Source organism: Oryzias melastigma, linkage group LG20, assembly GCF_002922805.2.
Source record: "Oryzias melastigma strain HK-1 linkage group LG20, ASM292280v2, whole genome shotgun sequence".
In the NCBI taxonomy this organism is placed as follows: domain Eukaryota; kingdom Metazoa; phylum Chordata; class Actinopteri; order Beloniformes; family Adrianichthyidae; genus Oryzias; species Oryzias melastigma.
In genome coordinates, this window is record NC_050531.1 from 12,089,193 (window position 1) to 12,116,955 (window position 27,763).

At 39.4% G+C, this 27,763-nt stretch overlaps 3 protein-coding genes across 7 annotated transcripts in view; 2 read left to right on the plus strand and 1 right to left on the minus strand.

Annotated features, from left to right (window-relative positions):
• The first annotated feature begins 69 nt into the window (after nt 1-69).
• oplah (5-oxoprolinase, ATP-hydrolysing) lies at nt 70-10,781 on the plus strand. Of its 2 annotated transcripts, XM_024280304.2 has the most exons (28): nt 70-574; nt 1,019-1,240; nt 1,378-1,569; nt 1,874-1,988; nt 2,559-2,682; nt 2,880-3,075; nt 3,143-3,308; nt 3,482-3,620; nt 3,880-3,947; nt 4,302-4,477; nt 5,091-5,231; nt 5,311-5,423; nt 5,491-5,661; nt 6,020-6,157; nt 6,228-6,366; nt 6,465-6,577; nt 6,705-6,856; nt 6,949-7,109; nt 7,179-7,280; nt 7,359-7,533; nt 8,513-8,697; nt 8,769-8,915; nt 9,018-9,152; nt 9,270-9,419; nt 9,503-9,660; nt 9,741-9,901; nt 9,986-10,083; nt 10,202-10,781. In XM_024280304.2, the coding sequence occupies exons 2-28, from the start codon at nt 1,070-1,072 to the stop codon at nt 10,349-10,351; spliced, it is 3,936 nt and encodes a 1,311-aa protein (XP_024136072.1). In that variant the 5' UTR covers nt 70-574; nt 1,019-1,069; the 3' UTR covers nt 10,352-10,781. The 2 variants fall into 2 exon arrangements, with proteins under 2 accessions (XP_024136072.1, XP_024136073.1); XM_024280305.2 differs by lacking the exon at nt 70-574 and having other exon boundaries at nt 1,131-1,270.
• A 1,107-nt stretch (nt 10,782-11,888) lies between these two features.
• foxh1 (forkhead box H1) lies at nt 11,889-17,376 on the minus strand. Of its 2 annotated transcripts, XM_036217500.1 has the most exons (4): nt 15,968-17,376; nt 14,396-15,064; nt 13,790-13,894; nt 12,694-13,653 (listed from the first exon to the last, which is right to left on the minus strand). In XM_036217500.1, the coding sequence occupies exons 2-4, from the start codon at nt 14,825-14,827 to the stop codon at nt 12,694-12,696; spliced, it is 1,497 nt and encodes a 498-aa protein (XP_036073393.1). In that variant the 5' UTR covers nt 14,828-15,064; nt 15,968-17,376. The 2 variants fall into 2 exon arrangements, with proteins under 2 accessions (XP_024136199.1, XP_036073393.1); XM_024280431.2 differs by lacking the exon at nt 15,968-17,376 and having other exon boundaries at nt 11,889-13,653; nt 14,396-15,892.
• Nucleotides 17,377-18,231: 855 nt separating this feature from the next.
• ppp1r16a (protein phosphatase 1, regulatory subunit 16A) overlaps nt 18,232-27,763 on the plus strand; it is a 15,404-nt gene continuing 5,872 nt past the window's right edge. Inside the window, exons 1-4 of one of the 3 annotated variants that reach the window (XM_024280428.2) lie at nt 18,232-18,384; nt 25,599-25,666; nt 25,734-26,576; nt 27,237-27,307. In XM_024280428.2, the coding sequence (XP_024136196.1) occupies nt 26,330-26,576; nt 27,237-27,307 (318 nt within the window). In that variant the 5' untranslated portion in view covers nt 18,232-18,384; nt 25,599-25,666; nt 25,734-26,329. Of the gene's footprint in view, nt 18,385-25,472; nt 25,492-25,598; nt 25,667-25,733; nt 26,577-27,236; nt 27,308-27,763 lie in introns of those variants that run through there. The other 2 variants (XM_024280430.2, XM_024280429.2) reach the window with 2 other exon arrangements.

A 27,763-nucleotide genomic window follows, 5' to 3' on the forward strand; every position in this document is an offset into this window, starting at 1 on the left:
AGCAAAAATAAGCATAAATTCAGCTTTTAAATCAGAATCTTGATAGTCCTCATCAAACTTCCCAGCAGAATGAAAACAGATTGGAATGTACCACATTGAGAGAAAAAGAGGGGTTAGTAAAATTGAAAGATAAGAATTTATTTATTCATTTATGGTGCTTGTGTGTGTTTGAATTATTTTCATTATTTTTAGTACTTTATAAATCTGTAAAAATCGACAAATTGTTGGTGTCTGACAGACAAAAACAACTTTCTTTTTTAGCTTTGTTTTTGTTTTCATTTTAGTTTAGGGCTTAAGATGTACTAGTTTATCTTTTTTTTCTTTTTAACAGACTGCTTATCTATAGATTATGTGTAAATTAGTAGCAGAAAATCTAAAGCATTTGTGCTTTCCAGGAAAATGATAGCATATCTACACAGAGCGTCTGTGTTTGTGTTAGCAAAGATCTACGGGTGCCCGAAAGGGGCGGAGCTCAAACCTGCGTACAGAACAGAAACAACAATCCAACCGTGTTTTGTCGGTTTGTCTTTCAAAAAGAGGACCAGACTGCTCAGCAAACGGAACCAGCAACAAGGTAAGAATCAAACTCGTGTCTCGGTGTCGATGTTTTGATGCTTCACAATCTGCAGCTGCCGCTTTGAAGCCTCCGGGTTTTCAGAGTAAAGGTCACGTCTGCTGAACGAAGCTGTCAGTCAACTCCCCCTGCACTTTTCCACGCTTTCTGGGGTGTATGAGTGTGTTTAGAGGGTTCTCTGACATGTGTTTTTGAAGCTGCATGTAATCTGCTGCAAGATCCATCTGTGTGCATATTTTCATGAGCCCTAAAAGTCTGTTTTTGAGTTGAGTTTAAGAATGCAAATTTATGTTCAATCAGATGAATCTGATCCACAGATTATATTTTCATGTTTGTTTGTGGGAAAACATATTTTTTAAATTCCCTTTTGCACACTTTTAACCTCAAAGTTTTTAAGTAACAAATATATTTTAAAAAACTCTACTTATGTCCTCTGTCTCTCAGTTTTTCTGACCAATCATTGACGAAGGAGCTGGGCTTTTCTCCATCCTCATCATGGCTGAGACTACAGGGAAGTTTGACTTCGCCATCGACCGCGGTGGCACCTTCACGGACGTGTTTGCTCGGCTGCCTGACGGCCGCGAGAGGGTCCTGAAGCTGCTGTCCAGGGACCCCCAGAACTACAAAGATGCCCCCACCGAGGGCATCCGCAGAGTTTTGGAGGAGGTAACATGAGTGTGTCTTTGTTAACTCAAGGTAATGCATCTATATAACTATGAAATAATGAGATGCAGCTACCACAATTCCTTTTAGGTTTGCATCCATCCCCATTTTTTCACATATTTGTGTGCATTCCTCTTCAGGAGACGGGGCAGACTTTCCCTCGTAGTCAACCTGTGGACACTTCTCTGATTGGCTGGATCAGAATGGGCACTACAGTGGCAACCAATGCGCTTCTGGAGAGAGAAGGGGAGAGGACAGCACTTCTGGTCACAAAGGGCTTCAAGGACCTGCTGCACATCGGCACCCAGGCCAGACCAAAGCTGTTTGATTTGGTCTGTAGCTGTTGTTCTTTGCCGGCTGTGGTTGTGATTCCTGCTTAACCGCCCCCCTGCTTACATCCCACAAGTGTCTCTTCAGGTTTAGTTATTAGCTCACAGTGCAAAGTGTGATACAGGGACCTGGAGCTTGCCCTCAAACTGGTTATATCATTAACAAATTAGGTTTGAACTCACTTTTTGAAATGTTGCTACGTGTGATGTGAAGCAGTCACAAAAAACAATAACTATTCTTGATTTATGAGCCATAAAACAACATTTTATGAATATTTGTCTCTGTGCGGGTTTTTCTGTGGAACAGGAAGTTGCGATGCCGGATGTGTTGTATGAGGAGGTCATCGAGGTGGATGAACGAGTCGTACTCGGGCAAGATGACTGTCAGCTGCCAAGGAGAGAGACTAGACGCGTCGTAAAAGGTGTGAGAAAACTTTCTTCCCAGTTAATGGAAGCATCTGATTGGTCAGTTTATAACTCAAATAACTTGCAATAAAGGAACTATATCATAAAAAAAGAAACTTAGGATTAGCAAGAACATGTTAGAAACAGGTAGTAGAGGAAGAGTTACTTATTTTTGTACAAAATAATACTAATAAATAATAAAAGTGTATTCTAAGCATCATTTTTTTCTGGGCTTTTCTTAATGGAATCACTACTAAAACATATTTACCCAAGGCCTTCCTTGAATTATGAGTGTTCTGTTTTACAAGTCGTTTAGTAGAAATCAAGCTTTTTTTAAACTAGGGAGTAAAAATGAAAGCAAAGGATAACCAACTGGCAAGAGAAGCTAAAGCAATGAATCTTTTTCCCCCAAAAAATTTCTAAGGATGATTATGATTGTACCATTTTACGAATAATTTATTATCTGCCTAAATTAAGAGGTTTTTAAGAAAAAAAATGCTTTGAAATCTCTCAAAAGTGACAGAAAATTTGTATTTTTGTTTTGAGTTTGAGTGTTTTTTAATCTTCATTAAAATTATGTTTCTCAGGCAGCACAGGCGACTCTCTAGAGGTGTGGAGGGAGCTGGATTTGGAGCAAGTGGAAAAAGACCTGAGAGGAGTTTTTTCGCGTGGCATCAGCAGTCTGGCTGTTCTTCTGTTGCATTCCTACACGTCAGCGCACCAAGAATTCCTCATTTTGATAAAATCCCAGTTTCAGCTTTTGATATCAGTCGAAAACCTCACATATCTGCACTCTAGTAACAATATATTGTTTTATTTTTACTTAAAATCCTTGAAAGAGTGTCTGTTATCCTTTTAGACAGATAACACTGTCCAGGAGTTGTCACGCTCTCCTTTCTGTGTTTCAGCTGGTCTGATCATGAGAAAGCAGTGGGCTCTCTGGCTCGCCGGCTGGGCTTCACGCAGGTGTCCCTGTCCAGTGAGATCATGCCGATGGTGCGGGCAGTCCCTCGTGGCTACACGGTGTGTGCAGATGCTTACCTCACCCCCAAAATCCACCAGTACTTAAAAGGCTTCACTGCAGGCTTCAAGGGTGCCCTTAAGGTGGGTCCAAACGTTGACTTCCTCGATTGGAACCCGAAGACTTACATCTGTCCCTTTGTGTTGTCAGGATGTGGACGTCTTGTTCATGCAGTCTGATGGAGGTCTGACTCCCATGGAGCAGTTCTGTGGTTCCAGAGCCGTTCTGTCCGGGCCAGCAGGAGGGGTTGTGGGTTACGCCATCACATCGTACAACCAAATGGAGAAAAAGCCTGTGATTGGCTTTGACATGGGTGGTAAGCCTCATATTCATAATGCTGAGCATGAAACTGTGGAGACGAGCGACTCTCTGTGAGCAGAAAGAATGTTCCAGCAGGAGCAGGTTCAGGAATCTGACCTGACCTGCTGTTGATAAACCCTGAAACATCTGCGGAAACATGTCTCTTCCACCTCCCTCTGTCTCCTGCAGGAACATCCACTGATGTGAGTCGCTATGCAGGCCAGTATGAACACGTGTTTGAGGCCACCACAGCCGGGGTCACCCTGCAAGCCCCGCAGCTCGACATCAACACTGTGGCTGCAGGAGGAGGCTCCAGACTATTTTTTAGGTACAAATATATATATTTTCCACATCAAGATGAGTTTAGTTTTTTTTTCTTAGAAAACTGGCAAATAAAGTTGCAATTTACTTTATTAGTTTCTTGTTTTTATTGACCTTTGCCTCTACTGTATAAAAGGCATCACTTGTATCATTTACTATATAAATTTATAACAAAAAAAGAAGGGCAAAGAGGCAGTCATGTGATGTGAGGCTCACAATGCTGTTGCCTCTTACTCCTCGTTATGTCTTTATCTTTTTTGTAATAGATCAGGGATGTTTGTAGTTGGACCAGAGTCTGCAGGAGCACACCCAGGCCCAGCATGCTACAGGAAAGGTGACACTTCTTGTTTTTACATTGACCAATTTTTTTATTTTATTTTATTTTTTTTTTAGAATTTGTTTGACACTGTTTCTATTATTCCTCATTTAAATATGTTGTTTTGCCATCTTTACAACCAGTCATTTAATGTACATAAATGTTAAAATAGTTTCTTTGTTTCTAAATTTTTAACTTGCTTTAACATTTAAAATTGATATATTTTTCCTTTTTTGTCAGTAAAATCTAGTTTTTTTATCTTTTTAAAATTCTGTTTCTGAGAAAATATAAATGCATTACAAAAAATAACAAAAACTAATCTGAATTGAAATGAAAATATTGCATTTTGATTCAGTTTTGGGTTTTTTGAAGGTGGCCCCCTGACTGTGACGGATGCTAACTTAGCTTTGGGTCGCCTCCTTCCTTCATTTTTCCCCAAAATCTTTGGGCCCGGAGAAGACGAGCCTCTGTCCTTGGAGGAGACCATGAAACATTTCCACAACATGACTGAGGAGATTAACGCCTTCCTGGCTTCTAACCAATCACAAGTACCAGCACTTTATTCAGATTCATTCATTGTGATGCTGAAAATCATTTAAGATCTGATTCTTCTGTACATTTTATTTTATTATTTTAAAGCTCTTTTATGCTTTTATCTTTTGTGACTTCTGATATCAAAATGTCTAGATTTGAAGAGACGAGTTTGTGCTTTTTCTCCTATATGGTTTATGAATTTTAAGCTGAATTGAGTGTTGAGAGCTAAGAAAGAACTTCATGCATCTTCATCTAGAATGATTATACAAACTTTAAACAGTTAAAGAACTCTGGGCTATCTTACTCGAACTCAATTTTTCAAGTTCTTGTGGGTTTTTTTTAAATATTTACTTGTTAGGTGAATAATTTAAAATCAGTCATTTACTTTAACGTTAAAAAATACAAGCTTTTGTAAAACATTTTTAGCCATTGTTTATTTTTCTAGTCTTTCTTTTGCAAACTTTACCTAATATTTAATTCTTTTAGACATCATTATTTTCTTTTGCCAATTTTTTTTTCAAGGACCTTTTCATTCTTTTATTTTTTTTTCTTTTGTTTGAGCATGCTTCAACTTTTTAAGCATTTAAGTATTTTTTATTATATTAATACTTCTCATTTTATGTTTAGGTTAATGCGAATGGCGACACAAACTCTCACCACAGTTTGTCAGACAAGAGCCAAACCAAAATGAGCGTGGAGGAAGTTGCTATGGGATTCATTCGTGTTGCTAACGAAGCCATGTGTCGACCCATCAGGGCTCTGACACAGGTACTATATAAATACAATAACGTGTTTCTCCTGTTTCATATTAAATTGTAAATTCAATGAAAGAAATGTCTGTGATTAGGCCAAAGGTCACGACACATCCCAGCACGTGCTGGCCTGTTTTGGTGGAGCTGGCGGTCAACACGCATGTGCGATTGCTAGATCCTTGGGGATGAAGACGGTCTTTATCCACATGTAAGGACATTGAAGTGTGCTCTGGAAAACGTTGCGACTGCACGGTGACTCTCTGTGCGGGTTTCAGGTACAGCGGCGTCCTGTCGGCGTACGGCCTGGCTCTGGCAGATGTTGTAGAGGAGGTGCAGGAGCCGTGCTCGCTGCAGTACACGCAGGAGTCCTTCAGCGAGCTCGACCGGAGGATGGAGCAACTGTCCAAACGCTGTCACGACACACTCTGTGCACGAGGCTTTAAGAGGTCAGTAAAAAAGATGTTGAAAAATCTCGAAGAAATGAACATTACCCTTAGATTAGCAAATATTCTGTTGATAAGCAGCATTTATCATCCACCTCACTTAAGAGGTTCTTTAAAAAACTGTTGTCCAATATTCACCCATCAATAACAGAATAGTGTTGAGATTTTGTGTGTATTTAAAGACAATCAATAACCTAAAACATTCCACCTGCCCCAAAATATATTCAAACTTGCCATTCCTTTGTGTTTTATTAACATCATTCAATTAGAATAACACTTTTTTTCTCAGCAGTATTATAGCAAAGTTTGTTTTATGTTTTTGAGTCTAGATGCTTGATTTTATGTATTTTTTCCTCCTCAGTGATCAGATAACCACAGAAGTTTTCCTCCACCTGCGATACGAAGGCACCGACTGTGCCCTCATGGTTACCGCTGCTGGTTATCCCAGTAACGCCCAGTCTTGTCGATCTGGAGATTTCCGCAGTGCCTTCACCAAGCGGTTAGCATATTGAAAGAGCCAGTTTTTTGTTTGTGTAATTTTTGGTTAACTTTAATGTTAATTTTTTTAGTTATCTCAAAGAATTTGGATTCACCATTCCGGACAGACCCATCATGGTGGATGACATCAGAGTGAGGGGTTGTGGGAAATCTGGAATTAAATCAGTGTACAAACCAAAGATGGGACAGAAACAAGTCAAAGCTGTCGCAGTAAATTATATCACATCCTTTAATTTTTATTTGATTTATTCTTTTATTTTAGTCCAGAACAGAAATTATATTTTTTATGTCCTTATCTTTGTCTGCAGAAGACCAAGTGTTACTTTGAAGGAGGTTACCAGGACACTAGTGTGTATTTGTGGGAGGAGCTTCCATTTGGTCAAAGCATCCAGGGACCCGCCATCATCATTGACAAAAACAGGCAGGTTTAGGTCGCTGCTGCTACCTGATAAATAATTAGCATTTTTGAAAATTTCTTGGAGCTTTTAGACAGATTTTGCTCTGACTTTGATCTGTTAAGGTGGAATTGTGATTATCACCTGTTGCAGCACCATCCTTGTGGAGCCGTGCTGTGAGGCCCATCTGACAGAAGGGGGCGACGTTTGCATGACCGTAGGCTCAGATCCTCACTGCATCCTTGGCACTGAGCTCAACACGGTGCAGCTCTCCATCTTCTCCCACCGCTTCATGAGCATAGCTGGTATGCTGCTTTAGAGTGAAAAAAAAGGATTTAAGGTGGAAGGGAAGAAAAACTTTGGGTGTTCTGTGATAACATTCTGGCATCCATCACAGAGCAGATGGGAAGAGTACTCCAAAGAACTTCCATCTCCACAAACATCAAGGAGCGCCTTGACTTCTCCTGTGCCGTGTTTGGACCGGATGGAGGTCTAGTCTCCAACGCCCCGCACATACCTGTTCACCTGGGGGCCATGCAGGAAACTGTCCAGTACCAGGTGAGGAAGACGTGTTTCCTAATAGTGCTGGTGGAGAAGATGCATTAAAATAGTGTCTGCTCTTTGCAGCTCAGAGCACAGGGGAACAAGCTGAGTGAAGGAGATGTAATCCTGAGTAACCACCCATGTGCTGGTGGCAGCCACCTCCCAGACCTAACTGTCATCACTCCAGTGAGCTATCTTTAACTTTTCAGTTTTTCCTGGACTCTCATCCATTCTTGACTGCCGTCCTGGTTCTTCTCCTCTCAGGTGTTCAGGGCAGGAGTGAGCAGTCCCGTGTTCTTCGTAGCCAGCAGAGGACATCATGCCGATATAGGAGGCATCACTCCAGGATCCATGCCCCCCCACTCCAATTCCCTCCAGCAGGAGGGTGCAGTCTTCATTTCCTTTAAGCTTGTTACAGGAGGGGTTTTTCAGGAAGAAGGTAAACAAAAATGTCTCTAAGAAAAGACTGGTGTTAGCATTTAAATTAAAGTCTCACTTTTATCATCTTTTGATCTGTTTTCAAAGTGGTGTTTTGATTATGATTAGCCAAAATAAAAATGAAGAAAAACTGTCATTTTCTAGATCATAGTTTTGGCACTAGTTGTTCATTATAAATTTGGCTCTGAGTTGTGGGAGGGACCGTTACCTTGGAGCAACCCATCATATGTTCTACGTCACAAATGAGCTCTTTTCTAACTCAATTTTTTCATTTACAAAAAAATTACTAAAAAAATACTCAAAAGTACTATTTCAAGCTTGTTATTCTTAATACATGTCCTCCATCATCAGAAAAAGGCTACAAGAACATGTTAAAAACACATTTTTTATCAAGGTTGGTCTCTAATCTTCATTTTTGAGAGAAACATTTTTCATTTTTAATAGTTTATTCAGAAAGACAACCTTTAGAGAGCTTCCCTTTTTACAACAATTTAAAATGTAGTTCATTTTGTCATCTTATATCATGGGAGTCACCGAGCGAGTGTCTGATATTTGCACTTTTTCCCTTTAAAACAAAAAGAGGAAGAATTGGGCAACCATAGACCACTGAACATCAAATTAGAGTTATTGTTTGTGCTGTAAAACATATTTTGTGGATATTTTGTTTTAGTCATTTCATGGAAAAGGGCATTCCAACAGTGAAAGCTATAAAAATAAAAGCTATACATCAAACAACAGATTTTTTTTACTTTAAAAAATCATCAAACTTCCAAAAAAGTTCAGGAAAAATCTTTTATGCGATAAAATTCTTTTACAGTTTGAAGGTTTGAATTTTAACTTTTTAAACCTATTTTGATTTCCCTTTTTCAAATTTCCAAAATAAAGAAAACTGTCTTTTCTAACATTTGTGCCCTCTAATGTCTTATCTGCTCCTGTTTTCCTGTTTTCCTCTGTCCTCTTCCCCTTTCTCCCTATATCAGCTGTGACTGAAGCTCTCATGGCTCCGGCTCAGTACCCAGGCTGCTCTGGGACTCGTAATCTCCATGACAACCTATCAGACCTCCGGGCTCAGGTGGCGGCCAATCAGAGGGGCAGCCAGCTGGTGGGGGAGTTGATTGACACATATGGGCTTGCTGTGGTTCAGGCTTACATGGGCTATATCCAGGTAAGTTTTAAATTGTTTTTTTGTTGTTTTTTTAATTGGTTTTGTATTGGAGCTACACATTTGTGTTTTAGAGTAACGCTGAGTTGGCAGTGAGGGACATGCTGAGAGATTTCGCCCGCCACTGGAAGCAGCAGACCGGCGGTTTGGAGGTGGAAGCCGAAGATTTTATGGATGATGGAACAGCCATCAGGCTGCGGGTCCAAATAAATGAAGAGGAGGTGGGAAAACTGATGCCAGATTGCTGTAATTTGGATCATTTGGGATTAAACTGAACTACAAAATCTCCTAATCTGGAAACTTCTACATGACCTTCATTTCAGGGCAGTGCAGTGTTTGACTTTACAGGGACGGGGACGGAAGTGTGGGGGAACTGCAACGCCCCAAGAGCCATCACCCTGTCCGCTCTCATCTACTGTCTGCGCTGCATGGTCGGCCAGGACATTCCCCTCAATCAGGTGATGGTCGTACGGGATTTATTTGCTTTCTTCATCGTCATTTTTGAGAAAGTTTGGAGAACCAAGAACACACACAAAAAAAGGTCTGTGCCATTTTTAAAATCCTTTTTTCTGCAGGGTTGCCTTGCCCCAATCAGTGTTGTCATCCCCTCTGGCTCCATCCTCCAGCCATCCCAGAATGCAGCTGTGGTTGGCGGAAACGTCCTCACATCTCAGAGAGTGGTTGATGTCATCTTTAAGGCATTTGAGGTGTGCTCGGCCTCACAGGTAAGAAGTCACTTCCTGGTGTACGTGCTAAAACTTTGCATAAATGAAGTGTGCTGACTGCAGATGTGTGTTGATCCCATCAGGGCTGCATGAACAATATTTCATTCGGCAGTGAAAAAGTCGGTTATTACGAGACGGTTGCTGGCGGAGCTGGGGCGGGGCCTAGCTGGAATGGGCGGAGTGGAGTACACAGTCACATGACCAACACTCGCATTACTGATCCAGAGATTCTAGAGAAGAGGTAGTTGAATTTAGAAGTGGAAGTTAAACATACTAGTTTGAAATTTCTAATGTGATGTTTTTATGTCTGCTGTCGTCCAGGTATCCTGTGATTCTGGAGCACTTCTCCTTGCGACCTGACTCCGGGGGAGCAGGGAAGTACCGCGGGGGCGACGGCGTGATTCGAAAGCTTCTGTTTAGGAAACCTGTCGTTCTGTCAGTGCTGACCGAGAGGAGAGCCACTCGGCCTTACGGCCTCAAGGGTAAATTCAGAAACCTCAAGAAAAATGTACTCCACTTCCTCTGACTTAATGCTGCTTCCTTTTGTCGCCTTCTGTGGCGGTCAGGCGGGGAGGCTGGAGCGGCAGGGCTCAACCTGCTCCACAGAAACGATGGGCGGGTCCTCAACCTGGGAGGCAAGACCAGTGTTTCCCTTCAACCAGGGGTGAGACTGAGTTTCTCTGAAAAAAATATTTTTATAATAACATTTTATGGATTTAAAAAACATTTGATGCTACATGAAACTGTAAAAATTATCTATGTGTATCTGTCTCCCCCTGCAGGACATGTTCTGCCTCTACACCCCTGGAGGAGGCGGCTACGGGACAGAGGATGCAAGCAGTAAACCTCAGAGTAAACGAAGGCGGTTGAACGAGAGCTTTCCTGAGAGGGGGAGCGTTTTTGAGTATCGAATGGCTCAGGAGGGAGTTTAAAGGAAGCTAGAAATGATGGACAAAGACCCAGAGATGAGAATAAATGTAGATCCAAAGATGCCCTTCTGAAAAATGAAGGTTCCTGGAATCATTTCAGCTACACTTTTTTAGATATAGAGGGTTCTGGAAGTTAGAAAAAATGTAATTTACAAGTTTACAGGTTTTACCTACTCATGTTTTGAACATAAATCTTTTTTTCTGCACTTAAAGAGAAGCAAAAAAGTACAAAGAAGCTCTTATGCTTACAACTAGCAACAGCTGTTTCCTATAGTAATGCTGCTCAGAATTTCCAGTTAGTTTTTATATTTTTCTGTACAATCAGTTTTTTTTTCAACATTTGAGTGTAGTAAATGTCCTAATCACTCTGAGAAATTTGACATTTTAAGATACGAAAGTTTTGTTTGTGTCAAAATAAAAATGTAACCGTTCAGCTCTGGTACTTTCTTTTGCAGGATCACAGTATTTAAAATGATCCTTGAGAACAAAACACTTTGTTAAAAAAAGTTGGAGCTCGACAGCTATTCGCATGTGTCCTTTGGGGGGTTGTTTCCAGTGCCCCCTCCTCCCGTGACAGGAGTGGACGTGGAGCAGAGAAGGATGGATGGTGAGGCAGTGCAGGCATGCGTAAGCAGCTTATCCACAGATAGTGATCCCAGCAGGAGAAGCAGCAGGAGGCTGACGACTGCTGGACCATTGATGTAAATGTGGAAACTCCACCACAGAGGCTTTTTATTTTATGTCTATATCACTCTGTTCAACTGGAGATCAATTCATTCAAAATTCCATCTCTGTTATGTATCATTTGAAGTAAAAAGACCTAAAGAAAATACATAGTAAACTTTCTAAAAATATTAAACAAAAACTTTCACAAAAATGCAATTTGACTATCTTAACTCCCTTTTATGAGTTAAAGTGCTAAAAAAAGGAAAGTTACTATAATGGTTGAAGCTTTGCAAAGAAGCCCTTTAAGCATTTTAGTAACTGTTCATGTTAGAACAACATACTTGCAAAATAAATCAAGATATTAAACTACCTTAACTTTCAATTTTCGATTTAAACTTCTCCTGTTATATTGAAAGTAGTTAATCAAGTATTTAAAACTTCAATATTTGCTTCTGTATATTATTCCATTTAGTTATTAAAAAAAAATGAAAAAAATGTGTTTGCAATTAACGTACGTTGTCATTTACAGTGAATTAACTGCAGGAAAATTTGCAACAGAAAATGTAAAAATAGATTAGAAATTATTCATTTTATAGCATTTTTAATGTCATTGTTCTTTAGTGACAAACAGGATGGCATCAATGGCTCCTGTAGAAATAAAGATTATAAAAAAGGATTTCAAATTAAAATCAATTTCCAAATGATTCAACTGAAGAATGATTTGTTTCATTTTAGCTGAACGAATCACAACCGATTTTTTACAGCAAAATAATCATAATTCATGATGCATAAACTCTGCAGCTTCCAGTTTAAAATGAATGGACAGTGTGTCACCAAATATAGACTTATAGATTACATTTAACACTAAGCAGTATTATTTAAACAGTGTTTTATTGTAAACTCTGTAAGGTTAGAACTTGTAAACAACATGACATGAACTGTATGAAAACATAAAAAATAGACCTGAGTTGCTTATCACAGTAACATAAAACTGAAAGAAAGTGACATTTTTATGGCTGTTTTCTTTACAAAATAAAGTAAAAAAAAAAAAAAAATTAGTGCAAATACATAACATGTTGCTTTAGGCAGTTCAGCTCCGGCATGACACACCAAATCTATCACACCAAAGTAGCAGAATACAATGTATTGAAGTGAGTTCAAGTAATAACAGCCTTGCTGGATTTTTTTTGTTTGCATTTAAATTAATGTCTGTAAATGAGATCAAAAAAATCAAAAATAGAAAAATTAAGGGTAAAAAATGGTCAGAACTTCTTTGTTCTTCTATGTCTGAGCTATCATATAAAAGAACAATAAAATCCTTAGATTAGTAAAACGTATCACCCTTAGAGTAAATATTCCATAGAAATTGGAGAAAACATGTACATCAGTCACAGGACAAAAGCAAAGGCGTACCGGCACAAACAGTGCAAACAGACCAGCAGTGCAAAGAGCGTCCAGTAAAGCAGAATTTCCCTGAAACACTGAGGTAGATCGTTGTTTGCTGTATAGATTATCGAGGTTAGTTTCAGTGAAATTGTGCAATACTTCACATCCAGAAGGAAAGCTTCTTTCATTTAAAAAATATTGAGGTAAAAAATAAACTTTTTATTTTGTTTAAGAACAATCAGATGCTGGTGATACTGGAGTCTCTGGTTCCTCATCTCCTTCATGACAGACGGTCAGTACGGATGGAACCTGTTTAGAGGATCCCTACTCTGCAGGGAGAACTGACTTTGTGGTTGATGGTTTGAGTTCTGGCTGGTGTGAACCAAAACATCAAACACGCTCTTGTTTGGAGGCACAGTCTGCAACAAGCTGTCCAGGTCCATGATGAGCTGGGGGGCTTGGACGGACATATGGCTGCTAGGGATGATGGGCCAGTAGGTGTGGCTTAAGAAGTGGCTGTGAGTCACAGGTGAGCTGCTGTAGCTGTAAAGAGGGAGTCCACCGTGCAGTGGCACTAAAGGACCTCCGTTGAAGCGCATGCTTGGTGGAGCCACAGCATTAGGGGGAGCATATTTAGCATAGGAGGTGGGGAGCTCCCAAGGCGGGGCAACAGTGTCCCTTCTGGCAGACTTGTTCAGTGGTTGCCTGAAATCCTCGTAACCCCCTGATCCTGTTTCCCCGTCTGGGGGAAGACGCTTTCCCAAGTGGGGCACATCTTTCCATTCTTCATCGGAGGAGGAGGAGGAGGTGGAAGCGGGGCTTGCAGAGCTGGCAGAGATGCTGCGAGCAGAGGAGGAGTAAGGAGGTCGTGGAGCGGGCAGAGGCCGAACACGGTCCACTTCCCCCCAACAGTCGTTAGAAACGTTGTCTCCATTACCAGAGCCCAAAGCTGGTCGTAGGCTGTGAAGCAGCGAGTCGATGGCAAAGGATGAGTCCAGCTTTGGGCGGAACAAGTCTTCTTGTGGAGGATTTTCTGTCTGCACAGAAGGGAGGGAGGTCATAGGTGGAGGGGGCGGCTCAGATTCCAGCTGGTGGCCTTGCAGGATGTAAGGGGCAAGATCCTGAGCAAAGATCGTCTCATCTTGGCGTGATACGGCCGTGTTCTGTCTTTTCAGGAGCTCCAGGGGGACGCGGCTTAACTCAACGGCCCAGAAGTTCCCTTTTCCCTGAGGTTTCCCAGGATCCTTCAACACCTAAAAGGGAAAGAGCTGTGAAAAATTAACCAACATGTCCATAGAAGAAAAACTAATCCAAGCCTATGTTTTTGAAAGCTGTAAACATTTGTCTGGAATTTATCATACAATTTTAGGATAAGTTTTATATACAAACCTTAACAAAGCAGTCATAGGAGGAGAGATTGTGCCTCACAGAATCCCTCCAACCTTTGTAGTTCCCTTTGAAAAATGGAAAAAGGCTGCTGATCTCCTTTAAGATCTAGAAACAGAAACAGAAATGTGAGGAAAGTTGCAAAAGACGCAGTGTCTGTTTATGGCACTGGTTGTGTCACAGACTGATTAAGCTCCTGCAAACATTTCTGGATGGAGATTTTTCAAGCCATCTCTGTCATGTTATCATGTAACCTACTGTATATCTAATCACTTTTGTGATACAAATCAGTGTCTGGTTTCACAGCTGTCCAACCTTATCAAAGCACAGCACCAAAGGAAGACTGCTCACCCAAGTGTCACAGAGAGGTGGCTGTTTAGTGTCAGTTCTTGAACTGCTTGACTGTTTCAATTTAAGGAGGGAGGATCCTCCCACTGTGATGTCTAAAGTAAATACTGTTTTTTTTCCTCTCAAAAAGATAATACTCCATAAAAGGAACGATTAAATAAACTATAATGATCACCATGCAGAAAAGTCAGCATGATCCCGCTTTAATTAAAAACACACACTTAAAGTAGGATAAAATGAGGCACGGGAATGTTTGCTTACCTCAGATAATGTCAGCTTCTTCTCCGGGGAGCGCTGGATGACCATGGCGATCATTGCAAGATAGGAGTAGGGTGGTTTTGGATAACGCTGGTAGTTCTTCTTCTTTCCATCACCGGTGCGTTTCTCCTCGTTGCTCCATGTGTTTCCGGATAAACCATGAGCATTGTGCGGCATGCTCGTTGTAGCCGGTTTATCCATAATACCTGTGGTGCTGGAGCGCTTTTCCGGGCGCACCAGCTGCTGCTGTTGTGGAGACATTGGAGCCGGGCCACAATGCCCGTTTCGGCTTGGTGCGCTCCGCGCTACACAGCTGGGAGGAGGAGAGCTCGGCTCCACATTTCTGCATAAGTCAAGTTGATTGTCGTTATTTTCTCCAAGGTGCGCCGATTCGGGTGGTGCCAGGAGACTCCGCTCCGGCCAGTGCTTTGTCATGCAGATCCAGCCTGGGGGGTAAAACCGGCCCGCACGTTCGGACAAGGAGGGCGGGGGAGGGAGGTCAGATAGTTGGTCCTTAACTTCTGGCAGACTGTTGGCTCCAGGCTGACTCTACTTTAAGAGCAAACAATTAACAGTTTCATGTAAATCCTGCTGCGTAATCGAAGAGGGGATGACGCGTTATCTGAGAGTGGAATGACCAGTCACCCTGGGGGGCTGGGGAGGGTCTACGTACTGAAAAAGACAGAGAAAACAGTAAATTGTTTGTTTGAAAAAATCAAACCAGTTAAAAGTGCCAAATCGTATTTTGGCACCACTTTTCAGTGATTTACGCACAGAGTTTAGAGATTTACGCACGGATTTACGCAGGTTTTGAGTCAAAAGCGCATTTTTTTGGAGTTTGAGTTTAATGTTAATAAAAAATTTGAAACCAAGAAAATGTATTTTAATTTAAATACCAAAATTAACTAATAAAGGAAATACATCAAGTGACGTTGGGGCGTGGTGGATCTATAAATGAAATGTTGAATATTTGTGAGAATTACGCATGAGGCAAAATATATTGTGAATGTTACAACTTTGATGAACAATGACTTGGAGGATGTTGCAGCTGTTTCCTGAATGCACGCCACATTTTCTCACAAGAAATCTGAAGTGTGAGAGTGCGTAACAGGCCCACAGCGGGGCCTCCACGGAGGATGTGTTTGAGCGTTGAAAGAAGTTTCGGGAATGTGCATCTTTTGTTCAGCTTAATGTATTGCTAATGTGCAAACTCTTGCTTCTCAGCAAGACAGTGAAAACAAGTTGGATTAGATGGAACCCCCCATTGGCGAGCTGGAGGCTCCTCCAGAGAGGCTGCTTAGCATGTGAGGAAGACTGCTACCGGGGCCCTCTGAGCTCTCATTCCTGACGAGCTGCTAAGTGTTTTATCTCACAGCGCGTTCACACCTTAAACATGAACCATCATCAGGTGGGGAAAACTCCCTCATGCAGAGTAAAATCAGTAAAAGAATTGACAGAGCTGTAGTACAAATCTGGACACCGAATTATTTTACACTCAAACACTGTTTTAGAGTCCATATTTTGGACTTTATTGATTTTTTTTTGCTGAAGAGCAAAAAGATAAATCAAACTTACCACTTTATAAACATTTTTTATGAGCAGCAAACCTCTAAGACACACCTGTTGTGAGTTTTGTGTTTCCACACAAGATTTGTCCCCCTCTAGTGGTTCCATGTACCCTTCAAACCAACTCTTACAGTAATAGGCAAGTAAAACCATCTTCAATTTCACTCACTGAATCTCCAGCCCCCGACTGCATCTTTATATGTGAAGCATTTTAGTACAAAAAAACACTATTTGGAATACACACTGCTGTGTCCCCTCCTGTCTGCAGGAGTGCCAGTTAATAGGTTTTACTTGGATTAGTGGGCGACGGATGAGAAGAATAGGAAACTACAATGAAGAGCGTCCAGAACGAGAAGGTAGTTTGCATAAAGGCTGGTTTTGTTGGGACAAATCCCTGCTAAGCAGCACTGAGGTGCATCCTAAAGCTGAGATGAACTGAAAAGAGAAAAAGGAGTTAATAATAAGGTGTTTTAAGCTTCATAAATTTAGTCATGTTTAAATCATGTGCTTTTGTGGTTTTAGCCAATAAATAATTGTAAAAATTACTAACACTTTCAAATTAATATTTTTTCAAAATGTTTTTTGAATATTCCGGTTTCTGTGGAGCACAACTTTGTCATTTTTAGAAAACGAAAAGCAAAAAAAAAAAAAAAGGGTCACAATTTTGCTCCTTTAGGCTCTCCATATTTGTGAAATACAGGATCCTTGCTGTTTTGTAAGTGTTAAGTGAAAACAAGTTTTTCTCCTGGTGATTTGAACTGTATGCAAAAAATCTTTAAAGAAAAAAACAATTCTGTGCTATCCAAGTGATTTGTGAGACTTTTTACAGACTCCTCCTACTTCTATAAAAGTACAACAACCACCCTTGTGTACACAAACACACCCTTTGCATTTGCCTGAACCTGACTGAAGTACCTTCAAACTAAGGTATGTCACAATCATTTTACACATTTTGTGTGTTTATTTTTAACTTTCATTTATCTTTAAGTAGTATTCTATGGTCATGTTACAAGAAAGGGTAAGACAAAATTCAAATTCATATGTATTTTTAAGATTTTGTGCTCGCTCACAAATAGATAAAAGAATAAGAAAACAACAGAGTAAAAGCACATCGAATAAATGCTTATCCTAATGGCACATATCAGATTCTTAGGGCCTCAAAATGAGATTTTATGAACAGCTAAAATACGTTTAAATAGTTTAACTTCTTCCTTTAAGATTTTTAATGATACTTTTTAATTCTTTCTAATCATTATCAGTCAATATCATATCATGCTGCAGGTTATGTGAAGGTAAATGGCTTAACATTTACTAATATTCACTAAAAGGTGGATTTCATTTTTATCAGACATTAAAAAATGTTTGAAACTAAACACTTAGTATCTGCTTCCATATATAGCTTTATTGATTGTATAACTCTCCCATTATCTGTTTTATTGCCTACCTTCTAATCTATGTACACCATACAGTATAGTAGATTATAAGTATCTGAATAGGAAATATGATATTAAGGCCTTAGAAAATAATATGAGTAAAAACCTTTCAAATGTTTTCTATATGTAATAAGTTCTTAAGGAAAGAAAACTATTGGACAATACACACATAATATTAAACTATTAGTCACTTAGTTAAGTAAGTAAATATTTATGAACTCTGTCATATTTCAATATTTTTTAGTTTAACATTGACAGTAAAACTATTTCTCTATAGAATGTATCTGTTTGTTTTATTCTTCTGCATGTATATTTCTAGAAATAAATCTTTTCCATGCATACATTTAAAATCATGTTCATGAGATCTACATAAAGGTAGATAATTGAATACTTTTAGTATAATAGACTATTTTATGTTGGAGTCTCAAGGGGAGAAATATAAAAATGGTAGATATATTTATGCAAAATTAATGATTTTATAGACACAGAGATAAAGACATCAACATGAGTTGTTTGCGGTTTTGAGAGCTGGGTTACTATAATTTAAACAAAAAATCTAAATTATATTTGGAAATGGTTTATTACAAGCAATTAAAACAAAATTAAATTAAAGAAGACAAACGGAAATATGTATCTGCGCAGAGATACATCAAACTTAGGATAATTGGTCGTTAGGTGATTAGTATAATAAATAAACATATTAGCTATTAAAATAAATGAGACATTAAAAGCATTAAAATATTGAGTTTGCAAGAATGAGTTAAATTAATTTAGAAACTTTTATTTTGAAGTCAAATTTTTAAAAAAAAAAAAAAAAAGTGGAGAAGAGCGCTACTTTGTCGCCCTCTAGTGGAGCCGGCGCGGAAGGACAGCCAGTGAGGAGGAGTGAGCACAGGTCAGGTTGTTATGGTGAAGCATTTCCCCGGAGGCGCTGGCTCGAGCAGGAGCGGAGGACAGCAAGCTGATTCCGTTTCAGAGCTCCGTCCACCGCAGGTAAGCTTTCCCGATTTTCCTGTCCGTCACTTCGGGTCAGAGCCGTGCGGCGTCTCTCTTTTCAGGGGGCGCCCTGTCCCCCACACGGTCATTTCTGAGAGTTTGTGACACACAGGTTGTGATGCAGCTACAAAAAAGTAAGCTAACCGGACGCTAGGGCAGCGCTAGCATAAATTAGTCGTCTCACCTCAACAGGTGCGTTTACAACTATTATTTTCTCTAACTTTTGAGCCAAAACAAAACCACAAATGTCCTCCATCAGTAAGTTAAGCCAGGTAACTAACATGACCCGCTCACCTGCGGAGCTGAACACCTGTCGAGGCGGTCTGTGGACCGCTAGCTAATCTGCTGTTCGCACGGGAGGAACCGGGAGTTTACGTCATTTTCGTTAAAGCCGGTTTAAGTTTTCGTCGCGCTCGTGGAAGTATATTTAAAATATATGTATCTCAATCACTGCGTGGAATGAGCGCGTGGCATTATCAGGGGAGCGTGGACTTTTCCTCGGGGTCAAAGTTCAGGGCCAACACCTTACTAATATATACTACATTTTATGTTTATTTGTACTATAAGCTGTTTGGGAGCAAATCAAACAATACAAGTGTAATCAATATTTTTATTCTTTAATTATTTTATTTTATACCAAATACATTTTTTTGTGTCAATCAATATTTTTCATAAACTTTTATACTCAATTCTGTCTATTTTTAAAGTAATTTTAACTTTTATTTGAAGAAATATCATAAAAGTGACAAATAGCGCTATTATGAGATTATTTATACCAGTAAACATCTATTAATAATTGATTTAGCATCTATATGGCAGTCCTCTCCTGACATTTACTGATTGCTGTCTTAAAGATAATTCCTTCTTGTTCTTAGGCAAGGCTGCGTCTGGGCAAAGTACCTTTTTAAACAGCATTTAACCACTAGGTACGGTCAAATATTTGCAGGTTTTGTCATACAGATTAAGACTAATTCTGTGACGGCACGTTCGCCTTATTATCTGAGCTCACATTTGAAGCAAACTGGCCTTGAAGATTGCAACAGTCTGAACTATTTTGATTGCAAAATAAACGTGCTAGGGATCATTTCAGGAAATCACACTTCTCCGTCACACAAATCTATTCTGAAGAATGCTGGAAACTAAAATAAATAAATAAATAAATACTCATAAAATCAGATTTGTGACCTCTGGACTGATAGAAACAAAGAACTTCCTGTCAGCATTTAGAGCAAATAAAGCCTTTTGGACCCTAAAACTATTCACAGCTTCAACAAATGTTTCTATCCTTCAGGATACTCATTTAACTTAAGCTTTTAGGTATTAAAAAAAACTGCATTTCTTCAAGATTTATTTTACACGATAAGATCATTTCAAAAACTGAGTTTCTCCCTCAAACATTCCTGACTGTCAAACTCCCCCGTCCTCTCCTTCTTCTTAACAGGTTCTTTCTTTACACTTATGCTTGTTTAAACATAGTCAAACATGTGTCACAATAATCCAATTGTATAGCATAACCTTATTCTTAGAGAATCTCTGACATTGATATAGGCTACTGAGCAATTCTTCCTCCTTCTTCCTCATCCTCTCGTATCTTATTCACATTATTTCCTCCACATCCTTTTGCTCTTTCACTTCATATCCTGCAATTCTTTCTAAATTCGTCTTTCCATCCTTGAAACTCGCTCCATGTTTTTTTTCTACCTCCTGTGGAATACTTGGCAGACTTATGGAGATTTTTATGTGATTTATTCGTTTCGACTCCAGTCGTTGCTCATGACGCGGCTTAACATACTCCCCTCCCTCTCATTCTGTCCTTCCTTCAAGGCTGTTTTCATACGTGCATCAAAAACACAGATTGTCTCAGACAAACCATGGTGAAGAGTTTTGTTTTGTCTCAAGATGATGCAAATTGAAGGCTTTCTTGTATGTTTCCATGTTTCATGGAGTGAGCATCACATTGGATCTTATTTAAAGACCCACTCAGATAAAATTTGTGTTTTTAATGTGTTCTTGTGGCATTTTTCTGATGTAGAAGACTAAACTTAAAATTTGAGTGAGGTTATAAACTAATGTCAGGCTCAGCAGAGTGGCTTCATTTCAAGTTGTGTTCCTATAATCATATGTTAGACTAAAGTTCCACCCACGACACATCTGTGTGAGTTTTTCTACCAGGGTTCACAGAGCTTCATTCATTCATCGCTGCCCCTGAAAGAAAGTGTGTGTTCCTTCCAATGTCGGGTTCATGCTGGGACTTTTTTACAAACCTGTTTGTTTTTGCTCTGAGAGTTTGAACTGCTCTAACCCTCGCCTGACTAATGGTCACATGGTTTTTACTCTGACAAATCCCACACTCACTTTTTTTCCTGCCATCTGATTAATAAACACTAATTGGCTCATAAAAGGACACTTTTTACACGTTGGCACTCTGATAGTCATCAGAACACAAGTGCCGAAAACACTACATGTGTGAACTTGGATCATAACAGAAATGGTGAATCTCTCTTTTAATGCTTGAGAAATCAGTATATGGTTCCTTTGGGTGTTTTATTACACTTTGATCACACTTTTTTGACTACTTTGCAGGAGAGGATTGTTCTCCCAACCTTTGAGCTTATAAACATGGACCAAAATGAAAGTTAATTTACACCTCCAATGAAAAAAAAAAGAAATGCTTCTGAATTTATGCCCAGATCCTGAAATTTAAGAAAGAAACTTTTGCAAAAAACACAAACAAACAAAACCTTTTTAAAGTTGAGGGGTTTATGTGGAATAAGACTACAGTAATTTATCCCAAAATGTCTCAGTGCGTAGACCTAAATGCAAAGGGTTTTTTTTTTTCGTTAGCATGTGTAATCAGGAGACAGCAGGTACATTTTTACATGATACTTGGTGGGCGTAGAGATTTTCTGAAAAAGTTCAAATTAAACTGCGACTGGATCATTTTTTGGCTGCTTGGGCACATTTGAAGGTCATACCTTGTCAGTCCAGTGACAGGCGGGTGGCAGCATAATTGACTGATAAGAGGGTCTCCAAGGTCCCCAGAATTGTCTGATCGGCCGATTTCAGACTGTCCCCCCTGCTGGAGTCCCACTGCCACCGTCCGGTTAGAAGTCATACGGCAGCAGCATAGGCACTCGATGAGGGCTGTTGACACGGACCAGGGGCCCGTTGATGACTAGTTCAGCCACAAACTATTATTTTGACAGTCAACTAATCACGATTATTTTTGCTAATTAGTCGACTAATCAAGTCATGCGCAAAGGGGATATAAATCACACATCTTAACCATCATTACCTTTAAACTAGCTAAAATTAAAGACAATTAAGATATGGTTTATTAAACTTTGAATGAATCGTGTAGCCTCTGTCCTTCATAGCTTCTGGTTATTAAACAAGATTAAATCAAATGTGAAACAAGAAACTATTTTTTAAAAAGATGAAGTTTTGGTCTCAGTGACTCAAATATAAAAAAGTTCATTTTTTGATTCTGAACGATTATACCTTTGTTCAACTTTACTACACTCTGACTCCATATAATATAAAGTAACAACTATTAAATTAGTCGACGACTATTTTAATAGTCGATTAGTCGACTAATTGTGGCAGCTCTATTGATGACTAGACGTCAATCTGGTGATCCAGCCACCATGCGTCCAATTAGAGAGATGGATTGATGCTGCACAGAACTCATCATGGCGTTGATAGCACCACAGCGATTCCGAGACCCGTGTCTTGACAAAATGCGGTTAATGCTGAGAAGAATATGAAGACGACAGAACATTGTGCTTTCTCCACTACTCGTAGAAGAAAAAAGCAACAGGTAAAAGAAGGACGAAGATAAGTTGATGGGTGAGGCTGCATAAAATCTTAAAGATTCTGAAATATGTGACTTACAGAAGCAGTTCATACATTTGTGGACATGTTTAAATCTTTAAATGATATTCTGTCAGAATGAAAGCTTTTATCTTCTTTATTCATGTTTAGTTAATGGCAAATCAAGGTTATTGGTTAGCTGTCTAAGGGCTGTAAAACCGCTTATTACCTGTTGTCAGGCCAAAGTTTAATTTGCTAATGAGATTGTTGGTGCTGGAGCTTTTAATGCTGCTTTGTCCAAGAACTGTGCACACAGATACACGTCTTCCTCTTTGAGAATGCTGTTAACTTTTATGTTCATCTGAGTGTGTATTTATTCATAAAACCATTCAAATCCACACAGAGGTCAAAATGCGTCAAAATGGGTCAGAAATCAGGAAAAAGCTGCTTTTTTATTGTTCAATTTGGTTCATATTTTACTGTTTTACTGGCTGTATGTGATTAAATAGTAGCTGAAGCAATCTATTTACAGAACTCTGCTAGTTTCATGTTGCAAACATGCTTCATGTGGAAGAGCTTGAGTTTTTTTTCTTTGCTTCTCCGTGGATTTATCCAGTTAATGCAACTTTGAGTTCTTGCAGGGATTTTTCTTTGTCTCCAATCCTTTTTCCTTTTAAAGCCACTTAAAACAAACCCACAAGAGCCTTTTTCATTTGTCAGCTTGTTTGGACTTAGCTGACAAGCTGCCATTGTTCCCGTCTGATATTAAAACTGCACACTTATTTTTATTTCTGCATTTTAACTCTCAGAGCACAGCGTCCTTTGATAGATGAGTTCAAATTTTAAATACTTCACACATTTAACTCCATGTTCACGAGTGCATTGCATGAGTGCCTAATCCGTTAAGTCACTTACCAACCTATTGAGGATGTGAGGAAATCCTTACAATGTTGTGTATGGAAGAAAAAAAACGTTTTTTTCCCAGATAACCACTGACATGCTAGGCTTTCACATGCACTTTAGAGACCCACTTCAATGAAAATTGTCATTTTAATATGTTCTTGTAGCATTTTTTTGTCATTTTGGAGGGCATGTATAAAATAATTTAAGAATAAAACTGCTTGAGTATTTCTGTATTCAAATTGTGTTGGATCAGGAGCGGATGAAAACCCACAGTTTGTAATGGGACTTCATGATTGGTAATTAACAGTTGGTGCTGCTTCTGACAACCGGAAAAAAAAAAGGAATGTGGTGAAAAAGCTTAAAAGTTAATTTAATTTTGATCAATTGAGTGTTTTATTTATTGCCTCTGTGTCGCAGATTCGCACAAAATGTGAAATTTATTGAAGAATTTGTTGTCTTCAAATTGAACAAAACATTATAGTAAACAATAGTCGTAAGTAATGTAATAAACTTGACTAATAAAAAAAAAAAGAATAAGAAGAAATGTAAGACCCAGTTAAAGGTAGACACTGGTTTTCTAGATTATGTAAATATCAATTAATTTAAATCTTTAGTTTTCACATATGCAGCTTTTGTCTGGAAAGTTTTGTGTGAAATGCCGACTTTTTCTTAGCCAACCAGCAACGGGTCACTCACTTTTATTTATCTGCCCTGTTCCTTTATTGCTTTTATTGCATCAAATAAATAACCAACACATTTCTTTGATGTTGTTCATGTCAGAGAATAAAAATATCATGACTTACTTCCAGCTTGAAATACTTCATCTAGTAGTTTCCTCACTGGCTCAGTAAGAATAATGATTTTAAACTGTACTTTTTTTACGTAAAAAAGTAATAACTTGAATTTCAAGATCACATTGAAATATGAGATTACGCTCTCAAATAGCAAATATGTTGAAATAAATAGATTGTACTGTTTACAAAACAGACAAAAAGTAAACTTGGTCTGTTTTTCTTCTGTTGAACCAAAATACAGTTTTACTCTTGGCTTTTTTTCCCTTCAACACCTTCTTGAGCATGACCAAATTAACAAGGGCTGTTTTTTCAAAAATCAAATTATAGATTTTAAAAAGAATGATCAGGTTGAAACAAAATAATTATTCTGGTCTGCACTATTTGTAATGCATCCACTTGTGGACAAATAGATCCATTAACGTCTTAATTTTCCTCGTTAGAGCTGACATCTGGGTCCAAACTGTATGGAGGGATAGCTCCGATAGTGCTCATGTTGTTTTTTTTTTGCTACGCTAATGTTAGCTTGGGTTCGTTAGGGGCTTGCCGTTGGAGGCTGAGAATGTAAACAAAGGCTGATGAGAAAGTAAGAGAAGCGAACTTCTGCACTAACAGTCCCACCCACAATCCAGATGAACATTTCTGATGAATTCTTGCCATGCTGCTGAAAATATGTCTTAGTAAACAACACAGGCTTTAGATTTGGGCTAAAATTGACCATCATAATTTAAAGACCACTGGGAACAATTTTACTATAGAAAAAGTAGAGTGGGACTTTAAAGTTAATCTCTTGAAAATTCTAAATTGTCCAAAGGTTCTTTAGGCTCAACAGAGAATGTTTCTGTTGTCTCTTTGTCTCAGCCTGTGTGTTCTGTAAATATGAAGCCTGTAGCCATAATTGTTAGACTTATCACTAAAACAACTGAATACTATAAGCTTAACTATCTCCATTTTTAGAAATAACGTTACATCAAATTAAATTTAACAGTGAAATCAGAGATTAATCACAATATAGGCTTCGATTTTAAAAAAGAATTTAATATTTTTTAGCCATCAATCAGTAAAACACTTGTTTGTATGTATTAAAAAAGTTGTAGCATTTAAACAACATTCCCAAACTGCGGAAACTGTACACGTGTTGGATTTTTAATCACTAATGCTTTAAAATCCAATGAGTGGTTGATCAGAAACCACAACAACCCAGTGCTGCAGTACTTTCCTGTACTTGTTTTTAATTCTAGTTCAGAGCTTCAACGTGTTGAAAGTGATATACATCGTGTTACACGATCCATCTTAGCTGGATAGCTACATTTAATCGTTATCTGCTCAGTTTGGCGTCTAATCTGCAAATATTTTTGAATCTATTCCCGTCCCCCTCCATGGCGGAGGCCTACTGTCTTGTCTCTAACTTACCGAGTTCCTCTGGTTGACCTTCCTCCCAGCGCTGGCGGCCCAGTGCCTAAATAATATATGAGCAGCCTAGAAAGAGAGGAGCGTGTGCGACGCATGGAACTCGGCTTGAAAGTTGACGAAAAGTAATGAGAGTGACGGCGGTGAGCAAGGTTACCATGGCGAGAACTTGCACTGAAACTGAAAGGTGCGCTGATCGAGCCGAGTTTAATCCTGTGGGCAAGTCAGCAGATAAAATGTATTCAGTGTAGAAAGGTGTGTCACTCATTAATGTAAAGCATCCCACTGTCTCAGGTTTCCTTCGGGGGAGAAGTGGGAGAAGAGGGACGAGGGGAAAGGACCGAAGGGTTAAAGATGACACGGTTAGGAGTGGAGTATGCCTACATTATCTTGTAACTCGGCACTCACATTTTCCCTCTCTGTCCACAGAACCACAGCTGTGTGGCTGAAGCCTTCATAAGCTTTTGGATTGGAGATCTGAGAAATCATCAATGCAAAGATTTCATCCAGTCCTTCAAATCCTGCATGTGCCTTTCCAACATCAATAAATATAATCATGGAACGGAAATCTTTTGTTGCTCAGACATGGATTCACATGTCGCTTCGTGTCAGATCCTGATCGTATCCCTCATAAACATGGATTGAAGACCATAAAAGAAAAGATCAGAAAATATTTGTGACTGCCTGCTGCTGAAAATGGATAAAGGAGCTGAAAACTGGCTCATTGTGGTCTGGACTCGGTTCTTCCTGCCATGATGGTTTCCTCATAAAGACTGGGAAATGTTTCCATTGATGTCCTTTAATAGATTCCTCTGAAATCATGGAGATATCTGTGACTTGAATCCCCTCCACAAACTTTTTGTTTCCAAGTATCTTCCTGCTGGAGCTCTTTAGAAATCAGTCATCAAGGCCAGTTTGCTCAAACACAATGATGAAGAGGCCTGTGAGGTTTTGAAGCCCGGCTCATTAAATCGGCTTCATCCTCACATACTTGGTGAAACGAACTGTGACGCATTCGAACGGTGATGGCAGCGGACCACGGCGAGCTGCTGGCTGAGATGGCGACGGTGGGCCGGCTGAGTGCCGCGGAGCGGCTGAAGCACGCGCAGAAGCGCCGCGCGCAGCAGCTGAAGGCCTGGACGCAGATGGAAAAGGACGCGGTGCGAGGATCCAGAGCCAAAGCAGACAAGAAGAAGCCCCGCACGAGCAAAGTGACATTTCCCGACTCCGTCACCCTGCTGGATGCAGCTGCCCGCAACGATGTGGAGGAAGGTGGGTAGATACACAGGGATCCAGATGAAGCCAGTTACACGCCAATGATGCTGGACACTTCAGTATTATTGATCAACTATACTAGCCATAAGACCCACTCTGATGGTTTTGGTGGTTTTAACATAATCTTGTGATATTTTTCTGATAATGGAGGACAGATACAAGGACAATTAAGTTAATTATCATGTTTCTGAGTATTTATTTCATTAAATTGTTTATCAGGTGAAAAAAATGACACTTAAAAACTGTGTAGCTGTGACGTAGAAGCTGAATAGCTCCAATATTTCTCGATATTTTTGTTGCACCGTGTGAGGAGCTGTAAGCTAGCGGGAGAGCTTGCAAACAGATGGGTGACGGGAAGTGGGGGTGGCTTACTTTGTGCCAACAGTCTCGTCCAACTCAGAGGCAAATTTCTGATGAACTCCTGCAATTCAGCTTTTTTATTTTGGCTAAATCCTCATTAAAAGACTACTGGAAGCTCTGAGGAAATAGATCAAAAGATAATCAAAGTGGGTCCTTGAACAGCTACATTGAAATGGTGTCATTGAAGCCAACTCTGAATTTACTAAATTATTTTTGCTTCAATAAATGCTTTTTATCATAATGGAATAAACAAAGTCAAACGTGAGTATGAATATTTGTGTGTTGTTCTGCTTCCAGTGAGACTGCTGCTTAACAGTGGTGTCAACCCAGATCTAGTCAATGAAGATGGACTGACGGCCCTTCATCAGGTACATGTGCTGTCACCTTAAAGATGCTAACACACACCTCCTCTGTCATTAGTTCTCCATTCTGCTGACAGATCTTTCCCTCTCGTGTTATTCCACAAGTTCTGGAATGTTTTTGTGTTTTTTTTTCCCCCCAGACGTCATGATGTAGGAAAACTGGGATGCAACGATTAATTTTAACAACAACTGGATTTGGAACATAATCTGCTGTTGCTGATTCAATTCATTGTTGACATTAGTGGATTTTTTAATGATCTGATTAGATCCAAATCAGTGACCTAAAATCAATCTTTTCGATCTTTAGTCAAAAATTCAACCAGAAATAAATAGATTTCCAGATTCCTTATATGTCTTACAAGATACCGGTAATCAAGTGTAAATTAAATTGGTGTTCAAAGAAGAATTAATGGTAAATCTATTCACATTTTAGTTAAAGTTCAGCCCAGTGTTGTTTTTCCA